Here is a 17791-nt window from a genome sequence, read left to right as displayed (position 1 = left end):
GCTGCTCAAATTTGCAGCAGAACAGAACAAAGCATTTCAGCAGTGTGTGCTCGCTGTGGAGGAGTGCAGCCCCTCTCCCTGTGTGTCTCTGCATGTGTATGTGTGTGTGTTACCCATCACTAAAAATGAGAAAAGCAGATGTTTTCTTTCACCTACCTGGCTGAGCTGCTGAAATAAACGCAGATATGTTGAGGCTGCAGTTCACCGCAAAAAAACAAAAAACAAAAACAAACAGCAGGTATAATTAGGAAGTGATAATAAGAAAATCAATGTCCAGGTTTTGGTAAAGCTGCAGTGTTGGAATCGGAGCCTTAAATTTGAATTATCTGGTTGTCTTGTTAGTGGCAGCGGAGGTCTGGAGACAGAGCTGTGTGTGGAGGGTCTTTAACACGCTGCTGCTGCTGCTGCTGCTGGCTGCGCCGCTGGCACCGTTAGCCACTGACGGCTACTTAGCTCACGTTAACTTTGTGTAACGGTATCCTCTCTCACGTTACACTAAGTAGTTAGCTACAAGGCAACGAAAGCGGCTAGCTAAGGAGCTAACCGCGCCAGCTCGATAAGCCATTACTGTGACAGGAGCTTACCTTTTGCCCGCTCCAGCTGCCAGACGATGAAGCCGCTTGATTGGAGACAGTTAAGTTAGCTAGCATTAGCCAGTTATGCTAGCCAGTGTCGCAGTCGGGGTCGTGTCTAGAAGGGAACCCTTGATTTGCGGAACCCTCGCGAGATTTGTTCGAGCTGTCTTTTTTTCTTTGTGCGCCTTGTACAAGCTAATTGTATTTTATAATATGCTATGGATAAATCTAGATAGGTTTAGGGACAGAAAACACTCGGCTACGGATAGGAAAAGCTCGAGGTTTGGGTTTAGGTGAGTACTCTCGCGAGATCTACCGTGCGTCTGGGGTTCCCTTCTAGACGCGAGCTCACAGTCGAGCTAACAAGACGGGGCTGCTTGACAACAGTAGCTAGGAACCCCATATATGCAAAACTATCGCGAGATTTGCGACTTGTCTCTTTACTGTTTCTTCTAGTTGTATTTTATATTGCGGCAAATCGGTGGTTAAGATCAACGTATGGTTTAGGGACTAAAACAGTTAGTTGCGTTTTGGAAAATATCACAGTTTGGGCTTAAATGATCACTCTCGCGAGATCTTTCGCAGGTCTGGCGTTCCCATCTTGACACGACCCTTGATAACCGTGTTGTCGAGCGTTGTTAGGCTATTAATAATATATTTTTACGTTGGCTTCTTTTTGTTTTCACATCCCAGACTGTTAAACAGTAAGTACACCATAATTCAACACTTTAAATGTTATTATGCTGCTTTTATTTACTGCCAAATTCACCTATATATAATATTATAATCTAATAACTGTGAGGGTAATTTACTAACCTGAGTTAATTAGAATAAGCTTGTTGGCTTGGGCAGGCCATAACCTGGCAGCTCAGTGTACCTTCCTCATTGCACAATGACCCTCCATAATATATTCATGAGATCACAGGCTAATGTCTCCCACAGAGAAAGGCATTTTCCTGTCCCTCCTCCTCCTGACTGACTGACTGACTGACTGACTGCAGACCAGAGCAGCAGATCATTTTAGAGAAGAGAGGGTGGGTGGTGGTGGGGGGAGATCATGGAGAATGACGTCAGCCATAAATGATCACGTATGTATGATACATGCATGCAACATGGTGGGTGATTTCCTCTCATGCACCTGCAGCACCTACATTATATATGTCACATATTAGCTGTCTCTCTCTCTCTCTCTCTCACACACACACACACAGACAAGAGAGGTGGTGTCTGTGTCACTTGAAGCCAGGCGGTGTGTTTCAGCAGCAGCAGCAGGGCCAGCAGCGAGTGTTTTGGAGTCATTAGAGGTGTCTGCAGTATCTTGCCAGAGGGCAGTGCAGCGTGGAGAATAAAAAAGTCCAACCTGCCTGTGTTTTTCAGACCTCTGTTGCCCTGGTAACAGGTGCCGAGATTTCCCATTTCTTCATTTTTTCTCTACACTATCCATATCACTGACTCCCCACCACCGCCGCCACCACCTCTACACTCCACACACCGCCGCTGCTGCTGCTGCTGCTGCTGCTGCTTCCTCCCCCACGACCTGCCGCATAGTACAATCACACACACACATACACACTTTACACACAATTTCCAATCTACTGCAGTCATTTCACAATGTCACAGGACAGAGTAACTGACTCCTCCGCGACATAACTGCACACACACACACAACCTGAGAGAGGGAGGGTTTGCACGGCGCCGAAGCCTTGACCCTGCTTTGACTCTGAGGCTGAACAACCATCACTGCTGCAACAATCTGACCTCCAGGAGGGAGGGAAAAAAAGAGGGGAGATGAGGAGGGTTGAGGAGACAAAGAGGGAGCAACTGAAATCAAGGACTAGTGGGAGTAAAAACAGAGCTGGCTGCACTCTGAGATTTAAGAATGTGCTTCACCGCGCTCCTGTATTTTATGTGTAGGCAAGGATAAAGTAGTCGAGTCAATTTATAAAAGCCAAATATCACAAATTTTGCTTTCCTTTACAATCCATCCAACATCCTCTGTCCTTAGACCCTCACTTTGGATGGAAATCCTTAAAGGGACATGTAAGACTCTGGCAAGGGTGTCAGTCTCTTCAAAGCAACCAAACTCCTTTGACAAAAACAGGAATTTTACCTCGCAGAACACAGGAGTTGCTGGTCTTCTGCTGCCTCGATGGGTAAGATTTTTGGTGTTTTTGTGTGACTTTGGTGAATCCAAACAAACCCTTTAAAACACTGAAGTCACACAATAACACAAACTAACTAACTGATCGAGGCAGCAGTAGACCAACAACCCATGTGCTCTGCGAGAAAAAATGACTGAGTTTGCCAATGGAGTTTGGTCGGTGTGGCGGGTGCGATATTTGGCTTGTATAACTGTGGTTTCCCATTGGAAAAGGCTCTCTGACGGCAAGGTAAAACAGGTAAAAGTCCTGCAAATATTTCCACTACTTTACCACTTTACAACAGAATGTATTTTAGCCACCTTAAAAAACATTTTCATCTCTGTACCTTTCTGTCAGAGAGCCTTTTCTTTCCAGAGCAACCAAACTCCTTTGACAGAATCACTAATTTTAACTCAAAGAACACAAGAGTTGCTAGTCTGCCGCTGCCTCGATTAGTTCGTTTATTTGTGTTATTATATGACTTCTGTGAATCTGAACTAACCCTTTAAAACTCTGAAGTCTTCTGCTTTTGCAACCAGAAGCAGGCCCGTGTCAGACAAATGTATGGATCTGTTTTCGATGATATAACGATCACATAAAGTTCAAGAGTTTCCTGGGAGAAACACCGAAACTGGAGGACGCTGTCAGGTATGCTGTCCGCAGCGATACACTGCTCAGCTTCCTACACCAGTACTCCTGCTGCTTCTCCAAACTGGAGTTCTCTATCAGGAAAGACAGACAGAAAGTAGATGTCATGTTTAAACTAATGTAAAATCCCAAAAAAATCAGTTAGATTGTGAACTTGAAGATTATGGAAGAGGACAGGAAAAGTGCCATCTTGCTTTCCCTTCTCTAAAAGGTGATTTTGCTCCTGGGAGTCTTCTGTAGAGTTCGGGCAGATGGTTCACCATATTGCACACACACACACACACACACACACACACACACACACACACACACACACACACACACACCTAGCCTATTTCATAACTGTAGGTGTTATTTTGAATATTCATGCATAATAGTGCAGATGAGAGGAGCCATAATGTGTTGCAGAGAGAGAGAAACACCGGTCACACAGGAGAGACACATTAGCACCGGCCCTGTCTCCTCACTTTCAGGCCTTTTTAAGTCATCCTTGTGTTTCTGCAGTGTTATGTGTGCATACCATTGTAGTGACTTTCTCTTTGGCAGGAGGCAGAACATTCCAGGGAAATGGCTGACCCAGAATAACACGCTCACACAGACGCAGGATGACTGAGTGAGCGAGGTCCTCCACCCTTTCGTTGCCCAAGCGCACTTTAAACCGCCGTTTCCTAACAGACACATGACATTTCACGTAGGAGGGGGAGAAAAAAAAAACACACACAACCACAGCTGCACATATTGTATGATATATGCAGCTGAGATAGCAACGCACATGACTGTCATCACAAGAACTCATGATGGCGTTTGCCCACCAGCTACTCTTTAACTCCACTGTCATGTCTTCAAAGCATACGAAATCCTAATTTTCACCCTTTTCTCATAATGACCTCCCCAAGGCTCAGTGCAGCTACATTTACTCCAGTATAAAGTCATGTGAAAAAAGTGAGTACACCCCAGGAAACGTGTGACTTTTCAACAAATTTAGATATTCAGGATGGCTACAGGTTCTTAAAAAGCCCAACTAGATTCGCCAGATGTCCTGAATTACAAGCGAATCCTGTCTTTTTTTTTTGTCCTGAAAATTGACGATTATAGTAATAGATGATGAAAACCGTGAATATTCGTGAAATATTTGGAACAAATCAGTTATGAAGGCTTCAATTCCTTTTTGCTTTTGTAAAATATCTAAGGCTGAGTTGTACCAACAAGGTGAAGCTAAACTAGCTTAAAATGAAGAAAGATGGCATTTAAACCTCTCTTTAAACCTCAGTTTAGTTTTTACTCTAAACATAGATTAAATTTTTGCACCAAAACTTAAAAGCCACTGAAAACTTGACTTGAAATAGTAAAAATACATGTATGACATCAAAGTTTAGTTTCTCACTGAGCATCCGCAAAGATCTGAAAGAAAACAAATGTTCATTTTTAGATAACTGGGTTCAAAAACAGCTAAAACAGCAGGGAGAATGTTCTAAATAGACCGTACACTTAAACCAATATTGATTTTGGCCGCGTTAAATCACTGTTTGTGTTAGAGGAGTGATATAACATTGTGGAGTCGCCTCAGACTCAGAGAGCTGCTGCTGCTGCTGCTGCAGGAGAAGAGAAGTTCTGTTGCACCCATTTTTATGATTGGTTTGTGGAATTAAATGTGTAATTTTCATAATAGATCTTGAGCACAAACATGACCAATTCAAAACCAAAATAGCAAAGTGTACAAAAACTTGGATGACAATAAATTTGGATTAAGTCTGATTTCTAATACTTTTTATGCTTTTTATAATTTAAAATGTGATCCAGTATTAAATTTAACACTTGAAGAGGTTTAACTTCTAAAATGACAGCTTTTTTTTTTTTTTAGATGGATTGGGCAAAAATAATCAAGTTGTTCTCTGCTGAGTCATCATGAGTCGGCTAAATAGGCTAACTAACTTGCAGCTCTACTTACAGTCATTAGTTCTTTATCTGACAACTTTAGTTACTAGTTAATTAAAGGACCAGCATGTGAGATTTATGGGGATTTACTGAATGGAATATAATATTCATAAGTCAAAATAAGAATCGTTGTTTTCGTTACATTAGAATGAGCTGTTTATATCTACAGAGGGAGCAGCTCCTCTTCCATGGAGGCAGCCATGTTCCTACAGTAGCCCAGAGAGGACAAACTGAACACTGGCTCTAGATGCATCGTCACTAAATTCTACACACTGGCCCTTTAATGCATCAGTTATAATAACACAATGTAAGACAACAGGAGAAAACCCACAGGGATAATTTTCCTGCAGCGTGAATACTTTTATTTTCTGTACTTTGTGCAAATAATAATAATAATAATTTTATTTAACGTGTTGAACAGAGTGTTCTCTCAGTCTGGTTTTTGCCACTTGATCATAAATGTTTTGAATACTTCCTCCACTGCTGCTCTGGCAGACGATTCCTTTCCCATAAAATCCTCCTGATGTAGATCTCTCCATCCAGCTCGGCCATCTGCGTGACCCTCCGTTTGGCCGATGTGGCGGTGCAGTGGAATATTTTCGCTCCTGTTTCGCTGTTCGAGGGCAGTTTGTCGCAATTAGCATGAACTCCAGCCGTCCTTCTGTCCTTCGACCTCTTGATTTTCATCTTTTTTACATGCTACTCCTACGACCATCTGCCGCCACGCGCTCAGATTTCACTTCTATTCTGATCTCGGCCGAAATTACACGGACGTGTAGATGAAATGTTGGAGGCTCCTCAGCTGAAACTTTGTGCAGGTGCATCGATCCAAACATCTGCAGCAGCTGGATTAGAGCTGAGCTACTCTGCTGCAGGGGTGGAAAGTAAAATATTGTATTTTTTACTGCAGAACATTTATGTGGAGCTGTAGTTACTTTTTACATTAACATTTTATATTAAAGACATATGATATACCTATAAAATACAATGAATTATTTAAGATTAAATCAGTCGTTTCCAACCAACATTTTTTTGCCGTCATGTTCCAGATGCAAAGAAAATCAAAAAGAAAAGCAAAAAGAAATCAGCTAATATTCTGCCCAGAAATCAAAGATTAGAAAAAGGTCAGGAAAACAAATTACTCAGATGTTTTACCACTTTAATGTAAAAATACTCCATTACAAGTTCAAGTCCAGCATTTAGTATGAACTTAACTGAAAACTTAAAGAAGTATTATCAGAAAATGTACTTAAAGTATTATAGTTTTCGGCCTGTTCTTGTGTTCCAGATGAGTTTGTAGAAGTTACTGTAGCAGCACATCGATGCATCAATAAGAACAATCTGATAATGTCACAGTTATTTATTGTGTTATTCACCTCGGCACTGCTGCACTTTGAACACAGTCTGTTTTATACCATTCTGTGATTTTATTACAGTGGAACCTGAGAACCTCATTTTGTTCTGTCATGTTTAACACGTTCTGGAACGATAATAAAGCATCTTTATCCTCACAGAGTCAGATATCAGTCACACCAGGAGACAATTTACTGCACAACCAATATTTTTACCACTGATACTTGAAGTTATGCTGATAAAACTTATGTGCTTTTACTTAGTTTGGATTTATAAAGATGACCTGATGCATCAGATTGTGTTTTTTTTTCTTTTAGAACAATACTAACCTTAATGAGACGATCAGATACTGGCCAAGCGCAGCTGATTATATTGTATTTTATGAGCTGATCATGTTTTTTTATGCAACATATTAATCTGAAAAGTGAGCAGTAAACATGGTTGTTAAATAAAGAAATGCAGAGGAGTAGAAAGAACAATATTTCTCTCTGAGATGTAGTCATGTATGTTATATTATTATTGATGGTTTTTGGGAAACTCTGTTGCAAATGAATCACAGCTCGGCTCACTGCTGCCACCTTGTGTTCAAAAATCAAACTCCACTGAATGCAGGATTGTACTGGTACAAATATCTGTACAGCAGTGAGTTAAATACAGTGTTAGTGTGTATTGGTATATATTAGTATACTTTTTTAGTAAGACAATAAGACTAAAGACCTTTTTCTGCAACAGGTGTAGATTTAAAGTCTCTGATTTCAGCTTCTTAAATGTCAATGTTAATTTATCATTGTTGCAGGTCTAAAGTGATTCTTACATTCCCCAATTGCAAATATGTGTAAATCAAAAAATGTTGAGTTAAGTTAAAAGCCATTTTTTTGAGAAACACTGGTGTTCTCAAAAATCACAAAAACTCCAATGAACTCTCTGTTAAATCACTTTAAATGTTTTTAGTGTCACAGTGCAGACCATGCCTTGACAATTCAGACAATTTAATTAAAGAGAGTGCCTTGGAGTTTTTTGTTTGTTTGTTTGTTTGTTTTTTGTGATTTTTGAGTAAAAATGTGTAGGCTATAAAACCAAATGTAAACTAAAATGTGAAAAAAGAGAAGTTTCTAATATTATTTAAAAAAAAGTTAAATAATTGTGTCTCCAGACAGATTTTTCTTTCCTCTTTGACCAAAAATGTCTCTTTTGAGAGTTACTTTTTTGAGTAAACACACTTAGGTACTTTCCACCACTGTCGGTGTCATAAAGAAACTGACCTGATGACACACTTTGAATACACAAATTAATTTTTCATTTTAATGATACGCTCTTATGTTTAGTTAGTTTTTCAGATGATTGTGAATTAATGTAATTAAGAGAACTTAAATTAACCCGTTTTTTTTTAAGTACTCATATAATAAAGGCTGGAAAATGTTCATAAAGTCGCTCAATTGCGTAATTTTACGGTCGCTGATGCGTAATTAACGCGCCCGCAGTTGGAGACTGCGACCTGCTCCAGGTCTCATGTTTATGACCAACAGTTGTTGTCGTTTAGTTGTGATTCTTCTATTTTTCCTCACAGAAACTTTTCGTCGTTTAGAAGAAAACGCAGTCTCACGCTGCACGGTTGTCACCGCTGAAGCTGCGCCCCTCAGCTGACTTTACTTTCGTTTTCGCTCAAAGTGAAAGTAAAAAAAACTTGACTCTGTGTGCGCGTGATTCAGGGCGTCTTGTCTTAGTTTTCATCGATGATCGCTGTAATTAATAATAGTTTCGTGAAATCTGACATATTTGGCGCAGTCTTTGGTGAGATGTGAGTATTTTGTTCAAGTGTTTTTATTAATTAAGTGTATTTCGTGCGTAAAGACAGATTTCACTGGTCGTAAAGATTCTCAGAGTTCAGACTGTATTTACTCTGCTGATTTTAAATATTGTCATATTTCTGTAAACACTGGTGAGACATTAACCTGGCAGTGATGGAAGAAGGACTCTAATGATTTAGTAAAAGTAGGGATACTCCACTGAAAATACTTAACTTGAGTAAAAGTACACGAGTATTATCGGTCCCCCTACAGTCAAAAATGTGTTTCTGTACTGGTTCGTCTTTACTTAATTTAGTTTGAGTTTCACTGAGCAGAATCGCTCATGTTCGTTTGTTTTCACTTTCATTTGCTGAATCTTTCTCTGAGCTCAACTTAAAGGACCAGTCTGTAAGACACAGGAATTCAAAAGCAGAAATGGAATATTAATATTTTTTAGCATGCTGAAGTTTTGCATATGTTAATGTTGTTTTTTCACTTTACTTGCTCCAGTAAATATTTATATTTAATATTTGAGCCCTTCTTACCCTCAGGTTTGTATAAACTACAGCTTCTTTGAACTTCTTTTTAAAATAATACCCAAAAAATGTGAAATTATTGGTTATTTTATCAGTATCAGCCATGAGAAGCAGTTAATTATTAAAAATACATATCAGGTATTCCCTAATAGGCATGTGAGTATGCTAACGTTAGCATTTAGCATGTAGCAACACTTTAGAATGACTGCTGATCACATGATCACATTTTTGTTCATGTGTTTTTTTTAAATCCTGTTTTTTTTCAGTCTCCAGATTGGCCTGTTTTTTCTGCTTCTCCTAATGTCGAAATCCCGAGAGATGGACAACAAACGCCACCGCAACGACAGCTCAGCGTTCAAATCGATTTTTCAGTCTGATGCTGATGACCGATCAGGGGAGGGGGGGGACAAGAAACCTGAGCGAGAAACAGAACGAGACAGCAAAGAGCAGGCGAGTCAGGGCAAACGCTGCCGCGGGACCTGCAACTGCCCCAACTGCCCCTCTAAACAATCCTGCAGCGGGGATGAAAGTGGGATGAGTGCAGAAGAAGCCGATCTGATATCGTTCTCCACCCCTGAATCCTCCAGTACCGGGGCTGAAAGTCAGAGACATGCAAAGGTGGACAAGTCCAGGGGTTCCTCCCCGTCTAAACCATTCAGCTGCGGGGCTGAGAGCCGGAGACCTAAAGAAGAGGACTGTCCAAAGTCTGGGTCCACTTCTGCATCCTCCAGTCGTGGAGCTGAGAGTTGGGGACATGCAGAGGAGGACAGGTCCGACGGTTCCTCCTGGTCTAAACAATTAAGCTGCGGGGCTGAGAGCCGGAGACCTAAAGAAGAGGACTGTCCAAAGTCTGGGTCGACTTCTGCATCCTCTAGTCGCGGAGCTGAGAGTTGGGGACATAAAGCGGAGGACGAGCCGGAGTTGGAGGACCTTGCATCATTGTGTTGTCAGCTGGACGATCTGAAGCGACTTCCACAATGTCACCAAAACCTGGGACCTCTGGACTTCAGCCAGACGCACACTGTCCTCATAGATGTAAGAACTTGTCCTTTCCGACTTGTCTTTGTCTCCAGTCGTCAAAAGTAACTAAGCTGAGAATTTACTTAAGTAATTCTATTTTATGCCACTTCACTACACTCTTAGGAAAAAGAAGGTGCTAACTAGAACCATAAAGGCTTCTATAGCTAACAACCACTAATGTTAGCCAACAGACCCATCATAGGTTTGCTACGCAGACCAACCACTAACATTAGCTACATGGATCAGTCTTAATGTTAGCTACGCAGACCAACTGCTAACATTAGCTAACAAACCAATCTTAACATTAGCTCCGCAGGCCAACTGCTAGTAGCAGGGCTGGGAGTCAGAGACAGAGGAGGACAATTCCTCCACTGCTACACTTTCAGAAATACAGGTTCCAACTAGAACTATAAAGGGTTCTGTAGCTTTGCCCTGTTGGGGTTCCTGGTAGAACCTTTTATAATTGTTCCACTTGGAACCCTTTCAGAGAGTTCTACATAGAACCCACTATAAAGTTACATCTGTGACTTTTTGCAAAAAATATTCCCAGAATCGCCCATGAGGGGTTCTAAAGGGGAACCTACTTTGGTGCAGTGGTTCTACCAGAACCCTCACAGAGGGTTCCATCCAGAATCTTTTGACCTTCTAAGGGAAAGAAAAGACCCCATCAACAGGGTTTTACTGAAACCTATTAGGGTCTATACTCCAAGGGTTTATTAGAACCCACTTAAGAGGTTCTACTGAGAACCCTTTTACATTCCAAAGAGTTGTATCTAGAACCCACCCAGGTAGTTCTACAGCCCCTCAGGAAGAACCCTGCTGGAACCCTTATTTCTGAGAGAGTACATGTGGTGTTAGAAGAAGGACTTTGATCCTTCACTGAAAGCTGTAAAAAAAATACTTCACAAGTAAAAGTCCTGCCTTCAAAATCCTACTTGTGAAGAAATACAGAAGTATCATCAACAAAATGTACTTTAATTAAAATTAATTAAAGTATTCAGTCTGCAGTAAAATGTCTCCTGCGACTGATATATGATTTCAGTCTATACAATACTGTAATTTGATACTTTAAGTACACGTTTCAGATAATACTGAAGATTACTTGACTAGGATTATTGATGCTGTGTTGTTTAACATGACCGTGTTGTTTTTTTTCCTACAGGTGGTTGCTTTCAGAAAACAAATAGTTACCTCTCATGAGGGCAGAGACCAGTGGCGCAGCAACTTTGTGAAAATGCCGTGCTCACCAGAAAGTTTCATTCAAAAGGGTGGAATGACAAAGGTGTGTCTGTCTGAGTCAGTTCACCTGACTCTTGTTGATCTAGATAAGAATCATGTCCATGTGATCAGGGAGCTACATGCACTCCAGAAGGAACAAAGAGATCAATTCTAACTTGAGGAAATGACGGATGATGTTCCACATTTGCTTTCGTGTTGTCCCGCCCATAGAACAAGTACACCAGAGGCTTCAGCCAAGAATGAATGGAGATAAACTTATATAATCATGTGGCTCCTGTAGACTTCGTAATGAAACAAGTCATTTTGCAGGTACTGGGACGCTCAAATAAATGTATTCACGGCAAACGTAAATAAAAAAACATGGCTGAAAAAATACTGGGTGCACAGAGAAAACAGAGAGAAGCTCAGAAAACTGTTGATGCTGATTAGCACTAGCATGTTCTCAGCTTGCTAGCATGGTAGCATGTTCACCAACTAGCCTAGTGAGTAGTCACTATGGCTGCCATATGAACACATTCATGAACTTCACTGTGCAACTTTGTTGTAACATGCCCTTTAAATATCTGCTTAAAATTAGCTAACATAAGCTAATGGTTTGTACTGAACTGAGTCAGGCTGTAGCAGCAAAACCTCCTGAGTGTGTTGAACTTAGAGAGGGAGTGTTTTCTAGTTTATGCATTATTTTTTTCATTTGCAAAATAAGACTTTTAGCACATAAAGTCTGACTGTGAAGTCCTGATGAGACAGCATTTAGAGAGCGTTTAGCTTAGCTTAGATTTAGCTTCAATATCAGAATATTTGTAAGTGGAACAGGACAGGCAGACGGGACATAAAGTTTGAAGAGTCTGATTTGAATTTTTTAAAATATGAGCGTGTCCTAACCTGATGTAGCATGATGTTGCTAGCTAGCTAACTGATAAATTTTAGCTCTTTGCTGCCATGGGTGGTGCTTGATGGGTGGATGTCACGCCACATTATAGGAAGAAAATGAGCAGATTTTGGTATAAAAATACTAAGAATTTGATTTTTGGGGGCATATATTGTTAGGTAGGTGCACAATACATATTAGAATGAATCTTTTTCATCCACAGCAGTGGGTGAAGAGGTGGGATGTGATCTCCAAGCACCTCGGCAGTCTGGCCAAGAAGACAGAAGTGAGCGTTAAGGATGTGGAGGTCTGTTTGCAGCCATGGATGATGAGAATTTGTACCATTTTTTTATACTATCATTGTCTAATCTGGTTCCGAGGAATGTTAAATATTTTTCAAACTCTGTCTCTCAACAGGAAGTGATCATCAAGTGTAACCCCAAGTATAAAGGAGAATGGAAGTTCGATGCCCTCTCCACCTTTGATAAGGTCAGTGTCCACGTGTTTATCAACAAATGATTTTATGATTTCTTCCTGTTTTGTTTGTGCCCATTGATTTGTTTTCATAGACCACCAATTGTTTGTCCAATGCAAGGAAACACAATTTAAAAACTATTTCACATTTAATATCATTATTTTGACAATTTTATTATGTATATATAATTATTTGCTCTAATTAAAATTAATTAATAAACATCTATAGTTATATAATAATAGAAAATATAGTAAATAAAAAATGCTGCTGTTGCTGCTTTTATCTATTTTATATCATCTGAAATTCAGTGTTTAGACTGTTGGTTTGACAAAAGAAGTCGTTTGAAGACGTCTATGGAGCCCACACTGCAAAGCAAAATCTATTTAGAGCTCAAACTCAGTCAAAAGAAAAAGCAGAAAATGTGTGCAGAGCGTTGATAACTGTCAGTAACAATGACAAACCACGTGTTCTTGAAACAGCAGAATGGGCTCAATGCAGATTTACAACAACAGTAGGTGCAGTTTAGAAAGTTTAATGAAAACTCAGAAACTTACTGAGCTGCCAAGGAAAATCAATCCAAATAAAGAGCAAACAAAGTGATGAAGATGAACTAAAAAGGGAACAGACACAGAACTACTACACAGAACTAATACTCGGGGAGGTTGATGAGGGACAGGTGTGAACAATCAAGGACAGGTGAGGACAATCAGAACTCAAATGGGCGGGAAAACAGACAAAGACAGGAAGTAAAGACAAAAAACAAGACGGAAGACAGCTGCAAAATAAAACAAGAAATACTGATCTGAAAACCAAAACCAGCAGAGTTCTTTTCAGTACCTGTGACAAATTAAAAAGAGAATTACAATACAAAACAAAGTAAATAATAAAACATTGAGCTGAAGACAGTAGACAGGGGACTGTTATGATCCGTGGAAGTCATGGGAAGCTATGACGTTTGGATTTATGTAAAAGTTGTTGTGATTGGACAAAATTGCAAGGTGGTACAGAAATTAATTGTTGTAATCACAACATCACAACCTCCTGGAGACACTGATATGTAAATGTCTAGTTACGTCTTTTCATCTTGTAACGTCATCTTGGTGTTGTGTCTTTTTGTCTTGTTATGTCTTTTCCAGCTCGTTCATATCTTTTTCAACTTGCTACATTGTCTTCGTCTTGTTACATTGTTTTTGTCAGAAAGTTGTCTTTGTCTTAATACTCCATTTTCATCTTGTCATGAACAGTCTTGGTACATATAGTCTTGGAATGTCTTTTCGTCCTGTTGCGTGGTCTTTGTCTTGATGTTGGAAAGGTGGTGCACAAATAGTTATCATGCATATTTTTAAATGTACGTGTCGTTGCTTTGGACAGTCAAATTGTCAAAAAACTGCATGATGCACATTATAAATAATCATATTTCCTTTCTAGTGTGTCCCAAAATCTGAAAATGGCCACGCCCTGTTTCCAAAGATCGCTAAGTTGGCCCTGAAGCTGCCTGAGGAAGTGAGGACGGTATGAAACTTACTGGAACCAGTGACTCCACAGTTCTGTCATACTGGTGCTGATGATGGTGACCGAGTTTGTGTCCATGTTTCCAGGCCATCCCGCTGCTCCGGAGTGGACATTCTGCAGCCATCACTCTGTCGCGAGCTCAGATAGCCTGCCTGCTCGCCAACGCGTTTTTCTGCACGTTCCCCCACCGCAACACCACGTCCCCAAAGGCCGAGTACCACAGATACCCCAGCATCAACTTCAGCAGGTCAGGAAACACTCCTTCACACGTCCTGTCTGCGTTCTGTCTGTCTGTAAGTTCACTCTCACTTCTCGTCCTGCATGCAGCCTGTATGGAAACTCGTCCTTCCGGAAGGTCGAGAAGCTGAGGGCCATCATGCATTACTTCAGAGAGGTGACAGATGACAGTGAGTCGGTTCTTCCTCCTCCTCTTCCTCCTGTTTGTCAGACGAATCGGTGAAGATCTGTGACTGACTGTTGTTGTTTCTGCAGAAACTGATCTGAGTGGACTGGTGATGTTTGAGAGGCGCTGCGGCAGTGACGGACACCACTGGGAGAAGTAATAATAAACTTCTCTGGATTTCTACTCTTCAATTATGCTGGAAAAATAAATATGTTAGATCATTATACTCTTGACCATTACACCCTGCAACGGAAGTTTTTATTTTATGAAATCTGGCAGACATACATACATACATTGTCTTATTATGTCTTGTTCATCATGTTACGTCGTCTTTGTCTTGTTACGTCTTTTTCATCTTGTTACGTCATCTTCGTGGTGTTACGTCTTTTTGTCTCGTTGCGTCCTTTTGGCAGTCCATCCAATAGTTGTTGAGACATTTCAGGGGTTTTGTTTCGAGTTTTTAAATACTCAAAGATTAAAGTTTATTCAAAGAAGAAAAGTAAATTATTATAACAAAAAATATTTTTTAATTATTTGAAAACTTGTTACATCTTTTTCTCTCGTTGTGTCTTTTTGTTAATCCGTCCAGTAGATTTTTTTGAAATATCTGGGGTTTTTGCTTATAAACTCAAAGATTCTAGTTTATATAAAGAAGACAAGTAAATTTTCTCAACTATAGATTACTAAGAGTTGGCAAAAGTTTTTAGTTTATTTCAAAGCTTAAACAGTTTGAGCGTTGGGCTCAAAATTCAAAACTCTGTTACACTAAGTTTCCTTGAAATGTTGAGTTTTGTCAACTTTTTCATTTCTACAGTGTGTCCTTGTTGATGTAAATTGGTCTAATTTTTTTTTGTGTGTCTTTTTTCTCTGGTAGCTGTAAGGAGCCGATGCCTAAACTGCACGTCACATCAACCGGCACCATCGAGACTGAAGGCACAGGCATGCTGCAGGTACGACCGGAGCCAGAGCAGAGGCCATACACAGCTGTTGTAGTCTAGAATTGATCTTAAGATTCTTCTTGTGTGTGTGTGTGTGTGTGTGTGTGTGTGTGTGTGTGTGTGTGTGCAGGTGGATTTCGCCTGCAGCTGGATCGGTGGAGGTGTTCTGAGCTCTGGTCTGGTGCAGGAAGAGATCCTGTTCATCATTAATCCAGAGCTGATTGTTTCCCGCCTCTTCACTGAGAAACTCAACGACACCGAGTGTCTGATCATCACAGGTAATAATGAAATGATTAGTCGATTGATTGATTAGTTACTGATCAGTCAAACAGGCCAACTGCACATATTTTTTCCATGGTGGTCCGAGACAAGACGTTCACGTCTCACAGGATGTTTTTAACTCGTATGTTTCTCAGGCACTCAGCAGTTCAGCAATTACTCCGGTTTCGCCGACTCCTTTGAGTGGGCAGGTCGTCATGACGACAGGCTCCAAAAGTACGAGCTCTCACTTTATCTATCTTAAAAGGACAGTTCACCCAAAAATGAAACTTCAGTCATTATCTTCTCACCCTCATGCCGATCAGGTTTATTTTTTTTAGTCCACAAAACACTTCTGGAGTTTCACAGGAGCTGCAGAATCTTCATTTTTGGGTGAACTATCCCTTTAAATTTCTACATATTCTCTGTTTTTCCCTCACATTTGTGATGTGATCTTTGCAGAGACGGCTGGGGTCGGATGCAGAGGCAGATCTTAGCCATCGACGCTCTGAACTTTAAATCCAGGATGGAGCAGTACAACATGTACAAGGTGAAACGAGAACTTAACAAGGTGAGCAGCTTTTCCTGTGAGTTTTCTCAACATGTCATCATTTTCACAGCAACACATGATCTAAAGTAATACAAAGGAAAATAACATATGCTAATATCCCCCCAAAAATGAATCAGATGATCAGTTTCCTGCAATTAATCATATTAATTTGTCTTCGTCACTGTTTTTACACCCGTCCACAAATCCTTACATGTAGTTACAGTTTATAAGTGAAAGATTTACTGTGATTTATGGGTAAAATATGACAAAAATGGACTATAATATTCCTGAGTATGTTTTCATTCGTGTATAATATGAATCGTTATGTTTTTGTTACCTTAAAATGAGTTGTTTACAGATAAAAAGCAGGTTATCTTCCACAGAATCCGCCATGTTTCTACAGTAGCCCAGAAGGGTCCAACGTACACGCGGTGTAAAGTGTTCGCGCTGCTGTTCATTTTCACGCCAACGTTACTTCATCAGAACTTTATACACACTGACTTCTCAAAGCAGATGCAAACTGTGTTTCCTAAAAAGAGAAGTGAGTTAAAAAGCTTCTGTCGTCTCCTGTTTCTTTGTGTGTTTGATGTGTGGTTTGTTTTTATTTTATTGTGTCCTTGAAGGCGTACTGTGGGTTTAAAGGTCACGGTGACGAGCCAGACATCGCCACGGGCAAGTGGGGCTGTGGAGCTTTCAACGGAGACCCACAACTCAAAGGTAACAATTATTTTCATTTCATTTTTCATCAATTAATCAGCCAATTATTTTCACAATGAGTCCCACGTTTAAAAAATCTCCCTTACGTTCCCGTCCAGCTCTGATCCAGCTGATGGCAGCGGCGAAGGCGAGGAGGGGACTCGCCTTCTTCACCTTCGGAGATGACAAACTGAAGAAAGGTCTGGAGCAGATTTACTCCCTCCTGGTTATAAAGGAGATCACAGTCGGTGAGAGTTTACAGGACACAAAGCAGCTCACATGTTGCTCGTTTCTCACGTCGGTTTGTTAACTTTTCGATCTGCTCCTTCACAGACAAACTGTACAGGTTCCTGGAGGAGTTCTGCGCTGAGCAGCACCACGGCTCACGTCTGGAACTGTTTGACTTCATCAGGAGGAAAATCAGCCATTCGCGGAGTCGGATGTGAGGGTTCACGTCCACGTCCGCATCTGAATTTGCACCAAAGTCGAGCGGAAATGAAGACTAACCGACTCCATTTGTTGAAGTTGATTTGATATTTGGCAGCGTAGCAGCAGAGACGGAGGAGAACAGCTGGAATCAAACCAGGCACGTTGTGGCGACATGATCTGTGCCTTAAGAGGTGGAGGAGGCAGCGAAGGGTTGAGGGTGTTACATTAAAATTAACTGTGATTTGCGGTAGAGAAACTTTCCTATCTTGAGTCTTAAAGGGACAGTTTGCTTTATTTGACGTGTATTTGTGTGAGGCACTTATCTGTAGTCAGTGTGTTTCCTCCAGTAGTTATAACAAGTTAAATTCAAGAGTCTTTTAAGATCTTTATGAATGCGATTTAATACATAAAATATGTTGCAATACCGT

At 40.5% G+C, this 17791-nt stretch overlaps 2 protein-coding genes across 5 annotated transcripts in view; one reads left to right on the top strand and one right to left on the bottom strand.

Annotated features, from left to right (window-relative positions):
- zmiz2 (zinc finger, MIZ-type containing 2) overlaps positions 1 to 1270 on the bottom strand; it is a 34771-nt gene extending 33501 nt beyond the window's left edge. For 2 of the 4 annotated variants that reach the window (XM_084745772.1, XM_084745774.1), the window contains exon 1: positions 585 to 1270. The gene's annotated coding sequence lies outside the window, so the exon portion shown is untranslated. Of the gene's footprint in view, positions 1 to 156; positions 226 to 584 lie in introns of those variants that run through there. The other 2 variants (XM_084745773.1, XM_084745775.1) reach the window with 1 other exon arrangement.
- A 6725-nt stretch (positions 1271 to 7995) lies between these two features.
- pargl (poly (ADP-ribose) glycohydrolase, like) lies at positions 7996 to 17545 on the top strand. The gene is made up of 16 exons (XM_084746250.1): positions 7996 to 8450; positions 9242 to 10010; positions 11158 to 11277; positions 12326 to 12409; positions 12520 to 12591; positions 14006 to 14089; positions 14176 to 14336; positions 14417 to 14496; positions 14582 to 14648; positions 15367 to 15442; positions 15561 to 15708; positions 15847 to 15925; positions 16151 to 16259; positions 16862 to 16955; positions 17054 to 17182; positions 17268 to 17545. Exons 1-16 carry the CDS (start codon positions 8386 to 8388, stop codon positions 17378 to 17380), a joined length of 2250 nt encoding a protein of 749 aa, XP_084602376.1. The 5' UTR covers positions 7996 to 8385; the 3' UTR covers positions 17381 to 17545.
- Positions 17546 to 17791: the final 246 nt, after the last annotated feature.

Source organism: Lutjanus erythropterus, chromosome 20, assembly GCF_056507025.1.
Source record: "Lutjanus erythropterus isolate fLutEry1 chromosome 20, fLutEry1.hap2, whole genome shotgun sequence".
In the NCBI taxonomy this organism is placed as follows: domain Eukaryota; kingdom Metazoa; phylum Chordata; class Actinopteri; order Lutjaniformes; family Lutjanidae; genus Lutjanus; species Lutjanus erythropterus.
This window is presented reverse-complemented; position numbering and strand designations above follow the sequence as displayed.